The following is a 20,124-nucleotide window of genomic DNA, read 5'->3' on the forward strand; positions in this document are numbered from 1 at the left end:
CACCTCCTAACAATAACCAGTTTGTTCTCTGTATTTAAGAGTCTACTTTTCTCCTCTGCTTTTTAGATTCCACATATAAATGAAATCATATAAAATATTTGTCATTTACTCTGCAAAGGGACAATACTATTTATTTTGGTGTAGTTCCAATTGTTTATTTTCGCTTTTGTGTGCCTTGCCTGAGGAAGCATATACATAAATATGCCACTAAGGCTGATGTAAAAGATTACACACGTTTTCTCTCTCCTAGGGGTTTACAGTTTCAGATCTCACATTCAGGCCTTTAATCCATTTTAAATTTATATTTGCATATGACTTAAGACAGTGGCCCTGTTTTCCCAGCACCATTTTAAAGACACTATCTTTTCCCCACTGAAAACGCTTGCCTCCTTTGTCATAGATAAATTAACCATATAAATGTAAGTTTCTGGGCTTTCTATTCCATTCTACTGATCTAGGTCTACTTTTGTGACAGTATCACATTGTTTTAATTACTACAGTTTTGTAGCATTATCTGAAATCCTGGATTGTGATACTTCCAGTTTTGCTTGTTCTCCAGATTGCTTTGGCTATTCAGGGTCTTTTTTGACTCCATATACTTTAGGTTTCTTTGTTCTAGTTCTGTGAAAAATACTATCAGTATTTTGATAAGGACTGCACTGAATCAGTAGACTGCTTTGGGTCGGATGGACATTTTAATGATATTAATTCTTCTAATCCATGAGTATGGTATATAATGTGGAGAGCCATGCAGCAGAAGCTGGGAGTCACGTACTAGGCGAGGCTTGAGGAGAAGGGCAGATGAATGTTTATGTGGGAGCGCTCCAGGGAACGCACAACCTGTACTGAAGTATCGGGACTAGTATAAGATTAACCAGGGACCATGGGAACGGCACATGGGAACGGCACAAAAACAGAGTGAACAATAAGTTTCAGGGGCTCACGTCAGTAGGCACGAGCTCCCCGCATGATCTGGATTGAAGTCATCTGTATCCCTTCTGATTGGATGTTATAGTAGTTGTGTTATGTGGTGATTGGTTACTTTCTATCCACTGTATCCTATAACTTGGGGCTGTAATCGATGTTCGGGGTCCCGGGGCTGAAGACTGAATAAAGAAGTTTGCCACTCAACCTCGTCTGCGGGTCGTTCTTGCGGGTCGAGAGCGACAATATATCTTTCCATTTGTTTGTGTCTTCAATTTCTTTCATTAATGTCTTACAGTTTTCAGAGCATGAGTTTTTTACCTCCTCTCTGTCACTTTAAATTACAGATTACCTAGGAGATCATCTCAACAGACTCAGGATTCCATAGCAAATGCGGGCATTTACTGACCCTGGCAAAATTGCTTTCCAAGTCATCTAGTTATATCCCATCCTTACCCTGTGGTCCTGATGCTTTTTCCATTGAACTTTATTTTACGTTTAGAAAGCAAGAATACAAGAGGTTGCAACTAATTATAAAAGCAAATTAAATTATGTCAGGGTTCTATAGCATGACCTCTCTTAAGAAAGGTATTACTATATACATTACTTATTTTAGCTAATAAACCAGTGATACTCGTAAGTATATTATCTTCCTTTATTAGTCTATATACATTTCTATGTATGTAGCAAATCTAAGTTGTTCAAACGTCTTTATGTCAAAACTTAAACATAAAAGAACAGAAGAGATGATGGATAAGCAGCGCCTAAATTTGCTTACCTCATTGTATAAACATTTTTTAACAAATAAAATCTAGGGATGGTCATCCATACCACAAGCTTCTTTTACATAAAGATATGTACCTATAATACATATTATTTTAAGAAAATCACCTACTGGACACCTAGACTCAGGTGTAGTGACGGCGCAGGTAAGATTCCTGACCCGACAGTCAGGGTGGCTCTTACTTACACTTATAAAATCTGGCAGCGACATAGCCTGCAGGAGTGCCCAGAAGCACCCACAGGACCACAGCACAAGTCATCAGTGCTCCTCTGTTGGCAGGTGACAAAAATCCCAGGCAAGCAAAAACTGAAAAATAAGTGATTTTAAGTTATGCATTTTATTACTGTTTCCTTTCTGAAGTGATAGGAGACCCCTTTCATTTTTTAAACAAGAAACCAAATACAATTTCATGAATACACTGTCTTACCATACGGCCACACTAAAGTGTAGCAATATTTTAAGGTACTTCATTAACGGAGTAATAAAGAAAGCAAACTCTACTTTGGATATTTCTTGTTAAGGTCCGTAAGACCCCAACTTTCCTATTATCAGGGAAGGCTGACTGGATACTCATGAGTGCTTTCAGCTCTTCCGAGTCAAGTATAGCTTGCTTTTTTTTTTTTAAGATTTATTTTTTTAGAGAGAGAGAGAAGGGGTGGGGGGAAAGAGCATGAGTTAGGGAGGGCCAGAAGGAGATGAGGGGAGAGAAGCTGGGGGTGGGGGAGAGTCTCAAGCAGACCCCGTGCTGAGCAGAGTTGATCTGGGCTCGATTCCATTACCCTGAGATCATGACCTGAGTTGAAACCAGGAGTTGGATGCCTAACCCAACTGAGTTACCCAAGTGCCCTGTCAAATATAGCTTTTAAAAATTGATATGAATAAAGATAGTCTCACCATGAAATAGTCCCAATTTGTTCCCTTTAAAATAATACTGGGAGTGTCAGTGCCTGGGTAGCTCAGTTGGTTAAGTGTCTGCCTTTGGCTCAGATCCTGGAGTCCCAGGATCAACCCCCGAATATGGCTCCCTACTCAGCAAGGAGTCTGCTTCTCCCTCTCCCTCTGCTTGAGCTCGCTCTCTCGCTCACTCTCTCAAATAAATAAAATCTAAAATAATAATAATACTGGGTCCTCTGGGGTGAAAAATACCTTGTAACATTCAGACACAAAAGACCGAATCTAATCAATGAATAAAACAAGAGAACAAAGATTTCATAGTACCATTAGCTTTCTGAACACAAGTTAATAAAGGACTTGGTCAATGATCTGGGGGAAATTCTGGTTTCTACCTTTCTTTAGTTGGTTGGTTTTATTTGTTCTTCCTTATATAACCCACCTGACTAATAAGAATAAAAATGCTATCTTATTATTTGTAGTGATTCCTGGCTTTAAGCTGGGATTCAGAAGTCATGACTTTGCTCAGAAAGAAATCTAAGTGGCATTCTAATCCCAGGACCAAGGAAGTTCCCAGTGTTTCCGAGGTGTACACAATCAAGCACATACCCACGCACACCTGATCGGCACCAACTGAGGGGCGAGAAAGAACCTCAGAAGTAGGAAACCAACCAGGGTAACTTTAGAAGACCTATCAGAATTTCAACCAAAGTGTATCCCTTTATTCTCCCCAGAACTGAGAACTGGACTGTACTGAAGGAGAAAGTTCATATTTGAGCATTTAGAGAAAATGTTCCCTAGGCTCTCTGAAACCTTCCTTCCTCATGAATTCACTTTCTAGCAGACCCCAACAAGAACCAGATGATGACAGAAGGCAGCTCCCAACAAAATCTTCAAGCAGAATTTCATCCTGAAGCATCCACTCTGCTCCAGCTCTACCCAGGTCTCTGGGGATCTAATGCCTTCATGCCATCCTCCTGCTGTGTCCAAACCTCTGTCATGATGCCTTCTCCCAGCCTACCTGGTTCCGCATAATACTTAAGAATTCTAGGCCTACTCACCACAGCTGCATCTTCCTACCTAAGCAGATAAAGATACATGTTCCAGTTAATTGTCAGATTAGTCTTTAAAGTAAGCCTAGAAGTGTAACTCAGTGGTTCTCAAACTTATTCAGGTGCCCAACATTTGGAAGTGAGAAGCCTCTTTATAAAGCATTTATATAGTTCCATCATAAAAATGTGGAAAATTTTACTAATGTAAAATGACTTTAGTATTACATATTTAATATGCAATCAAACATAAGAACAAATGTTCATTAAAAAATTATTAAAGGGTCAGGGATTTCTGAATTCTTCCAGCAATAATTCATTCATTACTGTTCATCAGAAGGCACCAACTAAGGAAACATAAGGAAAATCAAAGCAAATTTCAGAAAACCCTATTCATAAACCTTTTTTTCTCTTACAATTAGGAAAACTGCAGAAATAGTGTATTCCCATACAGCAGCCTCAGAACCACTCCTGTGGCTGATCTATAACTCTAAGGGCGGAGGAGGGGCTATTAAAAAAAAGTTGTCTTAACTGACAAAAATTTAATTAACAGCATTTCTTTTTTTTTTTTTTAAAGATTTTATTTATTTATTTGACAGAGAGAAATCACAAGTAGATGGAGAGGCAGGCAGAGAGAGAGAGAGAGAGAGAGGGAAGCAGGCTCCCTGCTGAGCAGAGAGACCGATGCGGGACTCGATCTCAGGACCCTGAGATCATGACCTGAGCCGAAGGCAGTGGCTTAACCCACTGAGCCACCCAGGCGCCCAACAGCATTTCTGAAGATTTTCAGGGGGCACAGAGAGGAGAGGTGTGTGTGTGGCGCGCACATGTGTGTGTGTGGGAAGATCTCCCCTGACCCCTGTGTGTGTGTGTAGGAAGATCTCTCCTGATCCTTGCTAGTGAAAGAAAGGTCTTGCTTCCTAAATCCTTCCATGATGAGGAAGGTCTACAAAAAGCTTCCTGTCCCATTCCCTCTTCTCCTTTTTTTCTCAGTGGAAGCCAAAAACACCTTGGAATTCTAATCATACTGCTCCTGGTGGGGTGGCAGAGTCAACCTGCATGACCTTGGTTCCAAGCCACCCAGACTCAGACCCAGATGGCCTTCAGGTACCTCATCATCTTTGGCTCCAAATCCATGATAAAGGCTTGGTCTCTATGTAGCCGTAAGGGTGATATGAAGTCCGTTTACTGGCACAGCCAACCCTGCCTCCAAGTAACGTACAGCCAAAGCACTCTTAAAAGTGCTTTAAAAGCCAAAAGGACTCTTAGAAACAATCTGGCCTAGTTATACTTAGGAAAACTGGTTTCTGTGTTTTTTGTTTTTTTAAGATTTTACCTATTTATTTTAGAGAGAGAATGCTTGAGTGCGCAAGCAGGGGGAGGGACAGAGGGAGACCATGACCTGAGCTGAAATCAAGAGTTGGATGCTTAACCAAATGAGTCACCCAGGTGTCCCAGAAAACTGGTTCTCAAATATTATTTAGAAAAAGTATTTTCTACTTTTTAATTCTCACTGAATACTTACATAGAGTCACAAAAGTCATAATTAAAATCTGTGTTCCCGATCCAAGAAAGACTGAGAGCAGCATCCCTTTCCTTGGAGGACGGAATATATCACCATGAACTAGTTTCCAGCCAAATTCTTCCTGGGCATCCTCCTAAAAAGGGAATGAAGTTGTTTAATTGACATGTGGTATCACCAGGACAGCTAGACAGTTTGTTCACTGGTGAATATGGTGATACAGAATTTTTTTTTAAACTTAACAAATGTTAGTATTTATTCCAAATCCAAAGTTTTATGAAGTTTGCCTCCTAGAGGTATAGTATAGTTTTTCTGAATTGCTTTTAAAAAAACGTTGTATGTTAAGGTCTATAAGAATATATCGAGAAACCTCAAAAAGATAAACAAAACCATGTGATACTTAGTTCTAGTCAAGTTTTATGATCCAACTCGACTTAATTTTTACTCATACCCTACCCTTCTTAGTCTACATTTACTAATCTCCAAAATGAGTGAACGGTATTAGGTTTCACAGCTACTTTGCTGGGTAGAGTAGACTTAGCTATGAGCATATGAGTAAGTCTGCCACCAGCCCTAACTGCTCCCCGGATCGCTAGACACACATACACAATTCCACCTGGTTGTGTAATAAGCATCCTGAACTGAATTATCCACAACTGAATGGATTCCATCTCCCTACCTATACTCCTTCTGCAGCAACAGCCCCTACCCCTGGTCACCTAGTGGTAAAAGCTCCATCTTGTTCCCCAAACCTTGGAATCCTGCTTCATTCCTTCCTTTTTTTCACACCTTGAATATAGTCCTTAAACAAATCTTCAGCTCTGCCTCCAAAATATTTCAGCAAAACCCAACACTAGCCCTCGGTTCAGGTCATCACCTCTTAGCTGGCTACCGCAATATACGCCACACTGACCTCTGAGTTCCTGCCCTTGCTTCTATTCTGCTACTTCTCAATACGGCATCCAGCAGGGTCCCTTAACCAACTGGGTGTTTTGGACCAAAACACTGGGTCATTTGTTCTCTTTCCCTCTTCCACCTTCTCCACAGTCAACCAGGCCATCAGTATTTCATCCCACCTTCTAAACTACCCACTGTATCTGTCTGTCCAGCTCCTTTTTTCTTTCCTGCCACCATCCTATCTCTGGGAATCCCATAACCACCTCTGGACTGGTTTCTGTACCTTCAATCTTGCCCCGCTCTGAATGATTTTCACATAACATTCAAAGTGATTTTCTACATCACAAACGTGGCTATGCGGTGCTGTTTCAAATTCTTTAGGAGTTTCCCTGTGACCTTCAAATGCTGCTTACAAGTCCTTCAAACTCTGGGCCCTGTTACTTTTTCAGCCTCATTTCTCAACATTTCCTCAGGATGCATCTCTACCCCAAGTTCCCAAACTTCTATCTTTGTGAGCAGCAGACAATGCTATTGATAATGTATTTTTTAGTAAATATAAATCAACTGAAATTTGAAACATGGAAACTTTTATACAGGTACTTATCCTGTTCTTACAATGGTAATATAAGACAACAGTAAAAATCAAAATACTTCCATATACACCAGAGAATTATACTCTACTTGGTCATTTTTGAGGAATGTACAAAATTGAAATTTTATTAAAAGTACATGGGTTCTCCTCTTACACTGTTGGTGGGAATGCAAGTTGGTACAGCCACTTTGGAGAACGGTGTGGAGATTCCTCAAGAAATTAAAAATAGAGCTTCCCTATGACCCTGCAATTGCATTACTGGGTATTTACCCCAAAGATACAGATGTAATGAAAAGAAGGGCCAACTGTACCCCAATGTTTATAGCAGCAATGGCCACGGTCACCAAACTGTGGAAAGAACCAAGATGCCCTTCAATGGACGAATGGATAAGGAAGATGTGGTCCATATACACTACGGAGTATTATGCCTCCATCAGAAAAGATGAATACTCAACTTCTGTAGTAACATGGACGGGACTGGAAGAGATTATGCTGAGTGAAATAAGTCAAGCAGGGAGAGTCAATTATCATATGGTTTCACTTATTTGTGGAGCATAACAAATAGCATGGAGAGGAGAATGGAGTTGAGGGAAATTGGAAGGGGAGGTGAACCATGAGAGACTATGGACTCTGAAAAACAATCTGAGGATTTTGAAGGGGTGGGGGGGTGGGAGGTTGGGGGAACGAGGTGGTACGTATTAGAAAGGGCACGGATTGCATGGAGCACTGGGTGTGGTGCAAAAATAATGAATACTATTATGCTGAAAAGGAATTAAAAAAAAAAAAAGTACATGGGTTCTGAGGGGCTTGGGTGGCTCAGCTGGTTAAGTGACTGCCTTCAGCTCAGGTCATGATCCCAGGGTCCTGGGATCAAACCCTGCATCGGGCTCCCTGCTCAGTGGGAAGCATGCTTCTCCCTCTCCCACTCCTCTGCTTGTGTTCCCTCTCTTGCTATATCTCTCTGTCAAATAAATAAATAAAATCTTAAAAAAAAAAAAAGTACATGGGCTCTAAATGGATAAAATAAAATTATATTAGGGCCTGGCTTCAAAATAAGTGAAAGAGAGGAGCTGGTGGGATTCTAAAAAAGACTAAACATGAGCTGAGAACTGTTTGATCACAGTGATAGGTATACTAATCTCTGTGCTTCTGTGAATGTTTACATAAAAAGTATGAGGGGGAAAAAGTACATTCACCTCTTCTTTTAGGTGGCATAGTATTACAGACGAGAGACATTTCTGATTACTTTTTTTTATTTTTATTTTTTTTACTGAAAAAGCAGTAAAAATTTCAGAGTTAAGTGAAAACTAAGTTTCCCATAAAGGGCCAAGTCCCCCTTCTTTGGAGAAAACAAATGTGACTAGTTTCTTATTATCCTTGCAGAGATACTCTACTTATACATAAGGAAATGCATGAATACCTTCTCTCATTTTGCATGAATGGTAGCATATTATATGCATTATTTCACACCTTGCTGTTTTAGTCTAATAGTATCATGGAACTGCTTCCACTTTTGTAGATATAGAATTACCTCATTCTTTTTAATGATTACACAGTATTCTACTGCAAGGACATTCTATAATTGATAAAATCAGTCCCCTATTAATGAGTATTTGTGTTTCTTTAAAATCTTTATAGTTATTATAAGGAATAATATCGTTTTAAAATAAAAAATAGCAATAGTAATAAAAACCTTTGCATCCAAGTTAGTTTCTAAGAACTGAATTGTTGGGTCAAACTATTTATATTGTAAATGAATACTGCCAAAGTGGCTTTCGTAAGTTACACCAATTTACATTCTCATAAACTATGTATCAAAGTGCTCATGTCCTCAATCGCCAACACATGATCAAACACTTTAATTTCTGCCAGGGTGCCAGAGGAGCAAACGACCTTGCACTGCAGTTTTATTTTGCATTTCTCTTATTATGAATGATGCTACAACTTTTCCTATGTTTAAGAACCATCTGTGTGGTTTTTTTTTTTTTTTTTGAAGATTTTATTTATTTGTCAGAGAGAGTGAGAGAGAGAGCACAGGTGCACACAAGAGGCAGAGCTGCAGGAAGAGGGAAAAGCAGGCCCCCCGCCAAGCAAGCAGCCTGATGCAGGACTTGATCCTGGATCCCAAGACCCTGAGATCATGACCTGAGAAAAAGGCAGATGCTTAACTGTCTGAGCCACCCAGGTGTCCCTTGTGTTTACTTTTAATGGACTCTCTTTTCATGTGCCATGCCTCGCTTCTTACGGGGCTGCTGATTGTTTTCATAACGATTTTAGACTTCTTTATTTATGAGGAATTAACTTTTTGTCTGTGACATGTGTTAAGTATTTTCCTATTTGACTTTTTAATGGTATTTCTTCCTATTCAAATTTTTTAAACATGTAATCCTAGAGCAATCATTTCCTTTATAACTTCTGGCTCTCTGTGGTACTTAAAAAATTCTAGCCTTCTCCAAGATTTAAAAATAACTTCTCATGTGTTCCAGTATTTTATAGTTTTACATTTTCATTTAACATAAGGAATAAGGTTGGAATCTACTTTATTTTTTAACCAGATGGCCACCCACTTCATCCAATACTATACATCAAATTTGTTTTTTCTCTGCTGACACACTTTCGCTATCTCCAAATTTAGACTATTATTATAAACAGAAAATGTTTACTTGGAATCTTTTTGTTCACCCATCTTGCTAAATATCTCTTTAGGATTGGTTTTTATTTATTTATTTTCTGCTGAAGTACTTCTATAAAAATTTCTTCGGGTCTGATCGATCAATGGATTGACTGATTCGCTGCTCACGTTTACTTCTACGGCTATTCCCTCAGTAATGGTCTGTGGTGCACTACTTCTGTGCACCTGAAAAAGGTCTTTCACCCTTATTCTTGAAAGATACCTTCTCTGGGTACATGATTCCATGTAAACAGTTAGTACCTCTGACTGATTAAAGATGTTTTATCTCTGAGCTTCCATTTCCAATTTAATTGCTTTTCTTTTAATTGTTTCCCCCTGCCTCTGGCTGATTCTAAGATCTTTTTTCCTCTGTTGTTCTATGGTTTTGTCACGGTTGATTTAGATGTGGATTTCTTTTTATTTCTTCTGCTTGGGACATACTGTGTTTCCTTTGTCTAAATATTCCTCTTATTTTTTCAAACACTTTATACTCATTTATACTCTGTAGTTAAGAGTTGGTAGTATCTGAAATCTTCGAGGTGGGGGGTTCTAAACTTGTTGTTTAATGTAGATTTTTGTGCATTTCTAATAGATCACTTTTTAAGATTGATTTATTTATTATAGAGAAGGGGGGTGGTTTGAGGGAAGAGGAAGAAACAGACTTGGGAAAGCAGACTCCCCGCCAAGCACAGAGCCCAACATGAGGCTCGACCTCATGACCCTGAGATCATGACCCGAACCAAAATCAAGAGTCAGATGCTCAACCGACTGGGCCACCCAGGCGCCAATTGGGGGAATTCTACAAACCTAAATTTGGGAGACTTTACCTCAAAGGATTTTCTACTTGTTTCTGACAAGAATCAGAAGGCACTTACTAACCTAGAATCATTTTTCTCCCCTTCAAAAATCCATGCTTAATACAGGAGGAGACAGGTTAATTCCCTTGTACTGACCCAAGGTTTAGTCTCCCAGTTGGTTAGACACTTTATGTAAGGACTGACTCAAAGGAAAACTCCATCCTCTTGTGCCTGCATTGCTTCCTGCTCTGGTCTCAGCTCACTTTTGCAGGGGGTAGGTTAGAGTTGGAAGATAATCCTTGGATACCTTTATACCTATCATGAGCCCGGCAATGCATCAAGGAGGCTAGTACATCAAAGAATGACTCATCCACCCATTCATTCAACAAACATTTACTGAGCACCAACTATAAAGGCACAGCACTGTTTAAAACACCAGAGATACTACAGTGAGTAAAACAGAAAAATCCCTCTTGAATATGTATTCATACTGGGAAGCCAGATAATTAATGAAATAAGTAAGTAAAATATAGAGTACATTAGACGATGGTAAGTGCTCCAGAGAAAACTTAGAAGGTATAAATGTGTATGGGGCCATGGAGGTGTAATTTTAATCTGATGGTCAGGAGGGTCTCACTGGGAAGATCCTATTTCAGTAATGACTGAGTAGGTCAGGGAGCCATGTAAATACATGAGGGAGTAAGTAACATGTGAGGTGGAGAAAAGCAAGTGTAAAGGCCGGAGGTGTGAGAACATGCCTGACACGTCTGAGGAACAGCAAGGAGGCCAGTATGGCTGGAGCAGAGCTCCAAGGGGGCACTACAGGGCCTACAGATCATTGTAAAAATGCTGGCTTTCGGGCACCTGGGTTGCTCAGTCGTTGAGTGTCTGCCTTCCGCCCAGGTCATGATCCCAGGGTCCTGGCATCGAGTCCCACATCAGGCTCCCAGCTCAGCGAGAGCCTGCTTCTCCCTCTGCCTCTCTCTCTCTCTTTCTGTCTCTCATGAAAAAATAAATAAAATCTTAAAAAAAAGACTGGTTTTCACTATGAATGAAATGGGAAGCCACTAGAGGCTGTGGTCAGGAGTCAATGACCTAAATTATGCCTGAACAGACTTGCTCGGACCACTACAGTCAGGGAAGGAAAAAGAATGGGAGCAAGAGAGGAAGCAGGGGTGCCACGGCCTCTCAGCTCCCACAGCACCTTGGTACAAATAAAGGAGAAAATACCACTACCTCATCGATCATTTGAAATTGCCAATTATGAAGAGTATTTTGAAATTATTTTAATAAAATATTTAATAAAATAATCAGTAAAAATATTGGAAAAGAGACTGCAGCATAAAATGCTTAAAAGCTTATAAACATAAATATATTCTTTTTCCAATTAGGATAGAAAAATTATGGGGAAAAGGCTAAGAAGTTGGGGAAAAGAAAGCAATGAAATCTGAGTGTTTTGTATCCATTACAAGTCACTAGGAATTCTTGTGGAATTTTATTAAAGAGCTGCTACACAATAAAAAAATATGAAAGGTATATAACATTATGTAAGAAGTGTTTTGAGAATAAATGAGATTGGGTCATTAAATTACTTTGAATATATCAAAAGGTTGAAATCATAAAATTCAGTGAAAATTAATTTTAAAAACGTTAAACACACACAAAAATTGCTTGGGAGTTATTCCACTCAACTTTGCTGTTTCACAAGCTGGGTGCAGGCTGGGAATGGAAAATCTGAGAGTTGACAGCACGTACGTGAGAACAGGGACAGACCTGGAGCTGTGTGCCTATACCCACTCTGCCCCAGTCCACCAACACAGACGGGGCCGTCAGCAGTGCAGCTCTGAGTGCTGGAGCGCGACACTGCTAGAGAACACCAATTCTTAAGGATCATTTTCTTATTTGAAAAGGTGAATTCAAGGTAACTTTTTAGAAGAAAGATTCTGTCTAAAGCCATTATTTCAACTTTTTCCAAAGAACAAAATAAAGACTATCCTTAGCAGACCAAAGAACAGGTCAAATGTTTCACTCACTGTAGAATCCATCTGATTATATCTGGCAATATCTTTATGCAGTGTCCGTAGCATAATCATAGCCACCATTCCAGACAAGAAGAGGACAATGACCAGGGAATTCATGATGCTGCAGAAATAAACATTTCAGGATTAATCTGTAGCTTTATTTCCTTTTAAAAATATTTATTCAGTAACATTAAAACAGTATTGATCACAATCTAAATTTGATCTAAAATCCAACAGATTCAATGAGCTTTGTTCTGTGTCCTTCTAGTGGATACAGAACTTTATATACTTATCATAATAATCTTACCATAATCCGTTGAGGACTAGAATTTGTCTGTAGTCCACATGATTAAGTACTATGCCCAAATAAATACACTGTAAGCTACAGGGACCAACAAAGGTCGGTGTCTTCAAGAAATTTATGACACAGACATTTACTCTGTTAAGTTACTGAGTGTCAAAAGGTAGTCAACAAAGCAGAAAAAGGAGAGTGATGGCACATGAACAACTCTCCAGATAAAAATTTTGAGTCATGCTTTGTTGATGATGATGATGATGATAATAATAATAATAATAATAAAAATAGTCATAACATGAGCAGTGGCTTCTTCCATTTCAGGTAAGGTGCTCAAATGTTCTGTTTCACTCATTCTCCTTCTATCCACAGGGACAGTCTCTCATGAGGCAGGTATTTCCAGATAAAGAAACAGACTCTGAATAAATGGGTGCCCTGGCCTAATTCGCAGAGACCTGGCCAGGACTGAACACAAGTCTATCCAATTCAAAAGTCCAGACTTCCGGAGAACTAGAGAGAATTAGAGAATGAAGGATATGTTCAAAGGGACAAAACATAGAGTAAGCCAGAGCATGAAGTGGATTAACTCTGTGTTCTTACCTAAACCACTGAATGTGGGTATGAGGCATAGATTCCAGAATATAGTCCCATCTAGATGCCCATCTGATGTTTTTATCTTCCTAAGGAGATAAAACAAAACTCTTTAAATAAGCATTTGCTGACAAAGTATATTAATAATCCAAACACTTCCACTCATAGCTTGACCTTCCATTCAGTTAACAAATATAATTTCTCATGATCATAATTTGGATTAGTCATGAGTTTCAGAGTTTAGCTCTAACTCAAGTCTTTGGAAAATCAAAATGAGATTCAGCAATAACAAATAATAAAAGTTCCTAAAAGTACCTAGTTACCTGTATTTTTTTTAAAGTCTTGCTTTAAATTTTAACTAACAAAAGTTTATTTTAGATATTAAAACTCAGAGCTGTACTTTTTAATTTTCTTTCAGAAGACTGAGTGGTAGAACTCCTGTTTTATTCTCTTTGATGCCATCTATTGATACTTATGAGACACCAGAGTCGCACTGAGCATCTGGCAGGTGTCACCTGCAATGAGCTCTTACTACCTAGAAAGAAATTTTATAGTGTTCATTGCACTAGGTTTGCAAAATGACTATATGGGGAGAGTAAACATCACAACTATACTTTACCACCAAAACAGTTTATTAGAAATAGAGGTGGAGGGGCACCTGGCTGGTGCAGCTGGCTAAACATCTGACTCCTGCTTGTGATCTCAGGGTGGTGAGACTGAGCCCTGAGTCGGGCTCCGCACTCAGTGTGGAGTCACCTTAAGACTCTCCCTCTATCTACCTCCCTCCACACACACATGCGCTCTCTCCCCCTCAAATAATCTTTTTTTTTTTTTAAGATTATTTATTTATTTGACAGAGAGAGAGATCACAAGTAGGCAGAGAGGCAGGCAAAGAGAGAGGAGTAAGCAGGCTCCCTGCTGAGCAGAGAGCCTGATGTGGGACTCGATCCCAGGACCCTGAGATCATGACCTGAGCCGAAGGCAGCGGCTTAACCCACTGAGCCACCCAGGTGCCCTATCTTTTTGTTTTTTTAAGATTTTATTTATTTATTTGACAGACAGAGATCACAAGTAGGCAGAGAGGCAGGCAGAGAGAGAGGAAGGGAAGCAGGCTCCCCGCTGAGCTGAGAGCCCGACGTGGGGCTCGATCCCAGGACCCTGGGATCATGACCCGAGCTGAAGGCAGAGGCTTTAACCCACTAAGCCACTCAGGTGCCCCTCCCCCTCAAATAATCTTAAAAAAAAAAAAAAATGTAGAGGTAAAACATTGCCTCAGATTCTCATAAAGTGAACTTTTACTTTCCTCCTAAGAAACTTCTCAATTAATGAAAACACTCCCTTTAATTCCCTAAGAACCTATATAAATCATCCACTAACAGGAAATTCTCCATTGAAGTTTATACTAATCCGGACTTTAAAATAGTGTTGCTTTTCCAAATGCTTGCTACACAAGTCTTTGACATTTTCATACCATTCTCTATGCCTATTTTCTACCTTTAATCTTTTATGTATCTCTTCTGACTTAACATTTAATCAGGTTCAATTCTCCAATTTACTCTACTTCTCATTTAAATGGAGACTTAGTTTTGAGTGCGATTATGTTGCCTGGTGCACTGACAAACTATTCCAAATCAGCTCATTAAAAGCTTGTCTATGTGGCAAGGTTAATCATTAATATTTTTAATTAGTTTAAGTAGTATGAATTTAAAATCAATTTCTTGAGTTATACTAGAGATACAAACAAACTCACCTGGAAGCTAACAGAGTAAGTATAGGCAATTTTGATCTCTCCAGAAGCCTTGTTACTTATATCCATGGGGGGTCCAGAGCAGTCTGGTTTATCTATATGGGTATGCTTGAAGCTGCGGGAAGAAACATTTTGGCAAGATGTTGATAAAGTACAGTTTTAAAAAATGAAGTTAAAGACTACAGATTCTGTACATATTTTACCATGCTACTACAGTCAAAGGCAAAACTACTCATGTCACATTTAATGGTATATTTATTTATATGCGTAAGGAACTTAGTTACAAGTATGTGTAAGAAATTTTTCAAAATTTGAAACAAACTTTTAAAAGCACTATACCTGAAGAGCATTAAATATCTTTAAAAAGGGGGCACCTGGGTGGGTCAGTTGATTAAGCACCCAACTCTTGATTTCGGCTCAAATTATGATGTTAGGGTCCTGGGATCAAATCCCACATATGGCCCCCTACTCAGTGTGGACTCTGTTTCCCTCTCCCTCTGTCCCTTCCCCATTTCACACAAGTGGGCTCTCTCTGAAATAAATCTTCATAAATAAATAAATATCTTAAAAAACAAACAAACAAAAATAAACACTGAGGGAGTTTAAATTAACTGTCCTCTTATAATGGAATGCATTTTTTTCTGAGAGACCACATGTTAGATGGGGGAAGGGCAGCGAGAGACGGAGAGAATTTTTTTTTTTTTGAGAAAAAAAATTTTTTTTAAAGATTTTATTTATTTTGAGAGAGAGAGAGAGTGTGTGTGCTGTGAGAGCAGGAGGAGGGGGAGAGGGAGAGAGGGAATCTTAAGCTGAAGACTCAGCGCTGAACATGGAGCCCCACGCAGAGCTGGATCCCATGACCCTGAGACCATGACTTGAGCTGAAATCAGGAGTACCAGGCTCAACCAGCTGAAGCACGCAGGCACCGAGGCATGCATTTCTTTCCCAGCAGTGGCATGGGAAAAGTGTTAGTTCAGTGGCAGGGTTGGGGTGCCGAGGGGAGAACATTTTAAAAAAAATGGAATAATCAAAAAAAGATCTCACAAATAACTGACAGGTCCTTTCATACTAAAAATACTGACAACCTGAAGAGACCCAATTTCAATGACTTGTCACACAAAGGCATCTAACAGTGCGTGGAGATTTTAGAAACGATAGCATTCATCATCTCATTCGAGGAGGCGCCTGGCTGGCTCAGTCAGTAGATTGTGGGACTCTTGATCTCAGGGTTGTAAGTTCGAGCCCCACACTGAGTGCAGAGATTACTTAAAAAAAATAGAATCACCTCATTTGGGCCTCCGATGAGAGGTCAAGTTGCAAATATTAGAGGCAATGCTTTTCTACTATAAAATAAACACTATCCCAACCACTTACATTCTCTACTCCCAAGTTGACACAGAAAAGCTGTCAAAACTTCCTGACTAAAAAACAAAAGCAAAAGGCACTTAGGTTTGGCCACTTACCATAAAAAAGTATCTGTATGATTTCTCTGGACAACCCACAACTCAATAACAAATCACACTAAAGAGAATTTTAGTAAAATCAATCCTGAAATGCCAGATTATATGTCAGAATACTGATAAAAGAAAAATGTTAACTGGGCCCCAATATTTATTCTTTGGAAATAATTTCACTGACGTTTACTTACTTTTTAATTTCTTTTTATTTAATTTAATTTTTTAAGTAAGCTGTATTCCCAAAATGGGGGTTGAACGCATGACCCTGAGATCAAGAGTTCCATGCTCCAAGGTGCCAGCCATATGCCCTCCTTGAAGTAACTTCTGAACCCAGTGTGGGGCTCAAACTCCCAACCTCAAGATCAAGAGCCACATGCTCTTCCGACTGAACAGGATAGGCACGCCTACAGTTTTTAAGTTTCTGACCTATTTGCATAGTTACCTTTTTGGTTCAAGTTTGGCAGCCACTAATCTTGCTCCCATGGACCCAGTTTCAACAACATGATAGTATATTTTGATGTCAACGTGGTTGAAGATGTAAAATGTATCTCTTTCATGGAATTCTGACTGTGGAACAGAACTTAAAGGTAGAAAACTGGCTATACAGGAGTCAAAACAAAACTTTAAAATGAGGCACAACAAGTAGGAAATTTTGAGCTTAAAGTTTTAATCCTTCCCCATAAAAACATTTAAGATTTAAGCTTAAACTCTATAAATCAAAAATAACTGGCAGAGTACAAATTATGTTTCTTTAATACTTTAATTCTTACATAAATGTAGGTACCTGTTAAAAAGAACACATCTAATATTTTCTATTTCTCCACTTATAATAAAAGAAAATAAATTTTAAAATATTACATGTTATGAGCATGCTAAATCTTATACATTTCAACACTCTTCCTCCTTGCAAGTTTTATAACTTCAGACTAAACCAATAAATGATTCAAGTGTTTCTGGTCAATTTTCCCAAAAGCATTAGCCAATGTAACCAGTTTCATGATCAAGCTTATGCTAACTTCTGCCATCAAGTCATATTAAGAGATTAAATCTGACTGACCTGATTACACATTTAATATATACTCCCAATAATTTTAATACTTTCTGTATTAACATCCTCACTTTCCTACTATTTTTAAATATAAAAGAAGGGTCATAAAGGCATTTACCTTTTAAAAAGTTATAATACCAGACTTTTGCAATATAATGTTTTATGGACTTAAATTTATCATATAAATTTCATGAACTTATAATGAAGTCTTTCTGGTACTCCACTAATCTACTTATTAAAAAATATATGTAAGATTTATGAGTGTGACTTTGAATAGCATCAGGACATACAAAGTCCCAGCCCTTAGCATTTAACAGACACTCTCAGTGAATACCGAACTAAATCTCAATTAGTTTGGTTCTAAAATTAAATTTATACACTGTTAATGGGGTCGAGCTTTAAGATCTAAGTAGCTGTGCTTCAGAACATCTGAACTGTATTCATCCAATGAATATAACAAATTTTGTCCAGGTAAAGACTGAATCCTTAAAAAAAAAATTTTTTTTTTAAATAGCATAGAGTTTTTCACGAACTTACATTAATAACACAGGCATCTTTTGCATGGCCTTTATCTGTAATATAACAGCCAATGGGAAATCCAGGATTGCAGAACCTCTGACCATCTTCAACATCATAACACCATGTTACAGGCATATTATCCACAATCCTATGCACAAAGTAAGTTAGAAATCATCAAACATGACTAAGAAATAGTGCCCGAAATTGTTACCAGCTCATAAAATTTAAATGTCTCTAAATGCCTTAAGATGTCAAAATTACAATAAGAGTTTTGATAAGATGTAGTGTATTTCATAACTACAGCATTATGTCAATATTTGATACACTACAGTGAAGAAAAAAACTTTATAGCTTCTCTGAAACTATAAATGTATGTAGAAAAGGGAATTTGATAAATTAGTCTACTGCAGTTGCTCATTTAACAATATCATTACCTAGATACAGAGTATCTTTACCTTTAACTTTAGCAAATTTACCTTTAGCAAAATACTCAAAGCTCTAAGTTGGGTGCAAAGCAATGTATCGCGTTCCTTGGGACCAATTTGATGGAACAGTATAGAAGCAAATGTCCTTTCATTACTTGGTAATTCAATAAAAAGGAGAAGAATATAACTGTAAGATGGGAAAATATTCACCTTAAAGGCCAGGTAAAAAAGTGAAAATTATAGTATTATCTATTAAAGCTGTGTAAGTCCAAATTATGTATAAAAGAAATGCTGCTATAAAACCAGAGAAACAAAATTTAAAAGTTCTATAGTGAAAAAGAACTTTAAAAAAAGGGAGAAAAATAAAGAATAAGTAAAGAATAAGGTTCCGTAGCATTGTCTAGCTATATTAAAGTCCAAGCATGTGGTCCCCTATGCCAAGAGCACACTACACGATACAAATTTAAAAAAATCACTAAAAATATACTAGCTATATTACCGTCATAAGATGACACTCCAGGGCATGTTTTATTTGTTAATTAATGTATGCCTTAGGAAGTAAAATTATGATTCTATATGCACCCAAGGTGTACATTAATGACCTAATAAAACATGTCTCTTAACATTTAAACGCTATTTAATAGTACCCAATATACCAAATTTTAGAATCACCTACACTATTAAGTTGCTTATTATTATAACCAGCAGGCTAGTAGCTCCCATGAAAAAGGCTATAAAACATTAGGAGCATAAAAGCAATGCTATGTAAAATAAATCAGATTTTTTTGGAGGCTTAAACAATCACTCTAATTGCTTTAATTTTTTAAATAGAGAATGAAGTTCAATCAATGAATAGATGCTAGCAATATATTAATTATATTATCTTTAAGTTATCATAGTAGAGAAAGTACTCCATAAAAATTATAGGGTTAGTTACAAAATGAGAAATTAAGGAGTAATTTAGACTTTTTAAAAGCAAGCATTCTAAGCTTATCATTTATATAATGCCTTGACACAATAACCTTCTCCTTGTAATAGGAAGATTTTAAAAAAAACTTGGAAATAAATGTAAGAAAATTTAAAGAACGTAATTTTCTATTACTGCATTGCTAATAAGTCAGGGAGTAATTAAAAATTGTATTCTTTAAATTCTGACAGTAAGTTAGCAGTAGTAGTTATTTTAATTTGTAACACCAAAAATACTAAAAATCTTATTTTCTATCTGATACAGTGGGGGGAAAAGGACTCAAAGGATAAAGGTTAAATGACCGCCCCCCCCCTTTTTAAACCATCAAGGACTCCTTTCCATTTTTCTCTATCTTCTATGGACCGCATCTGAAACACTTCTATTAATGAAACCTCATCTATTAACAACTCATTTCCCCAATAAACTCCCAGAGTTTCTGATTAGAATGGAATAATCCATGTCACCACAATGCATTCAGGAAATTGTAGCCAAAAGCAAGGAAACGTGGCATTTAAAATTACTCTCTGTAGTTTTAACAAGAGTACATTTACACTGTTAGGATTTTGGATTTTTGAAAACAGCATATCATTCCCCTCCCCTGCTAGCTTGCTAGGATCCAGGACTGGAACTCACTAAAGTATCTTCAAAGACCCCTTTCTGAATATGAACCTAAAAAATTTAAATACTGTGATAACTAGCTTTATAATGATTCTTTTATAAATAAAATGTCACGAACATCTACAAACTTAGGCAAGATGTATAATTACAAACCATGCAGAGTATAGTTGAAGAGAATTCAAGATTCTGGTGCTAAGATCAAAGCATTAGTCAGTCTTGAAAATCAAGAAACAGCTTAGGTTATTGACAGAGTAAGCTAAGAAGATCCTCAAATTGTGTTCTAACATCCCAAATAAGAATTTGAAGTAT

The 20,124-nt window shown here is 37.9% G+C and overlaps 1 protein-coding gene across 1 annotated transcript in view; it reads right to left on the reverse strand.

Moving 5' to 3' along the window:
* TM9SF2 (transmembrane 9 superfamily member 2) overlaps window positions 1-20,124 on the reverse strand; it is a 59,882-nt gene that overhangs the window by 16,302 nt on the left and 23,456 nt on the right. The window contains exons 5-11 of the mRNA XM_004746087.3: window positions 17,824-17,953; window positions 16,681-16,805; window positions 14,785-14,896; window positions 13,044-13,123; window positions 12,161-12,269; window positions 5,174-5,306; window positions 1,895-2,014 (exon numbers count right to left, since the gene is read on the reverse strand). Of these exons, the coding sequence (XP_004746144.1) occupies window positions 1,895-2,014; window positions 5,174-5,306; window positions 12,161-12,269; window positions 13,044-13,123; window positions 14,785-14,896; window positions 16,681-16,805; window positions 17,824-17,953 (809 nt within the window). The remainder of the gene's footprint in view (window positions 1-1,894; window positions 2,015-5,173; window positions 5,307-12,160; window positions 12,270-13,043; window positions 13,124-14,784; window positions 14,897-16,680; window positions 16,806-17,823; window positions 17,954-20,124) is intronic.

This window comes from Mustela putorius, unplaced genomic scaffold (assembly GCF_011764305.1).
Source record: "Mustela putorius furo isolate JIRA1106 unplaced genomic scaffold, ASM1176430v1.1 tig00000551_pilon_pilon_pilon, whole genome shotgun sequence".
Classification (NCBI taxonomy): Eukaryota; Metazoa; Chordata; class Mammalia; order Carnivora; family Mustelidae; genus Mustela; species Mustela putorius.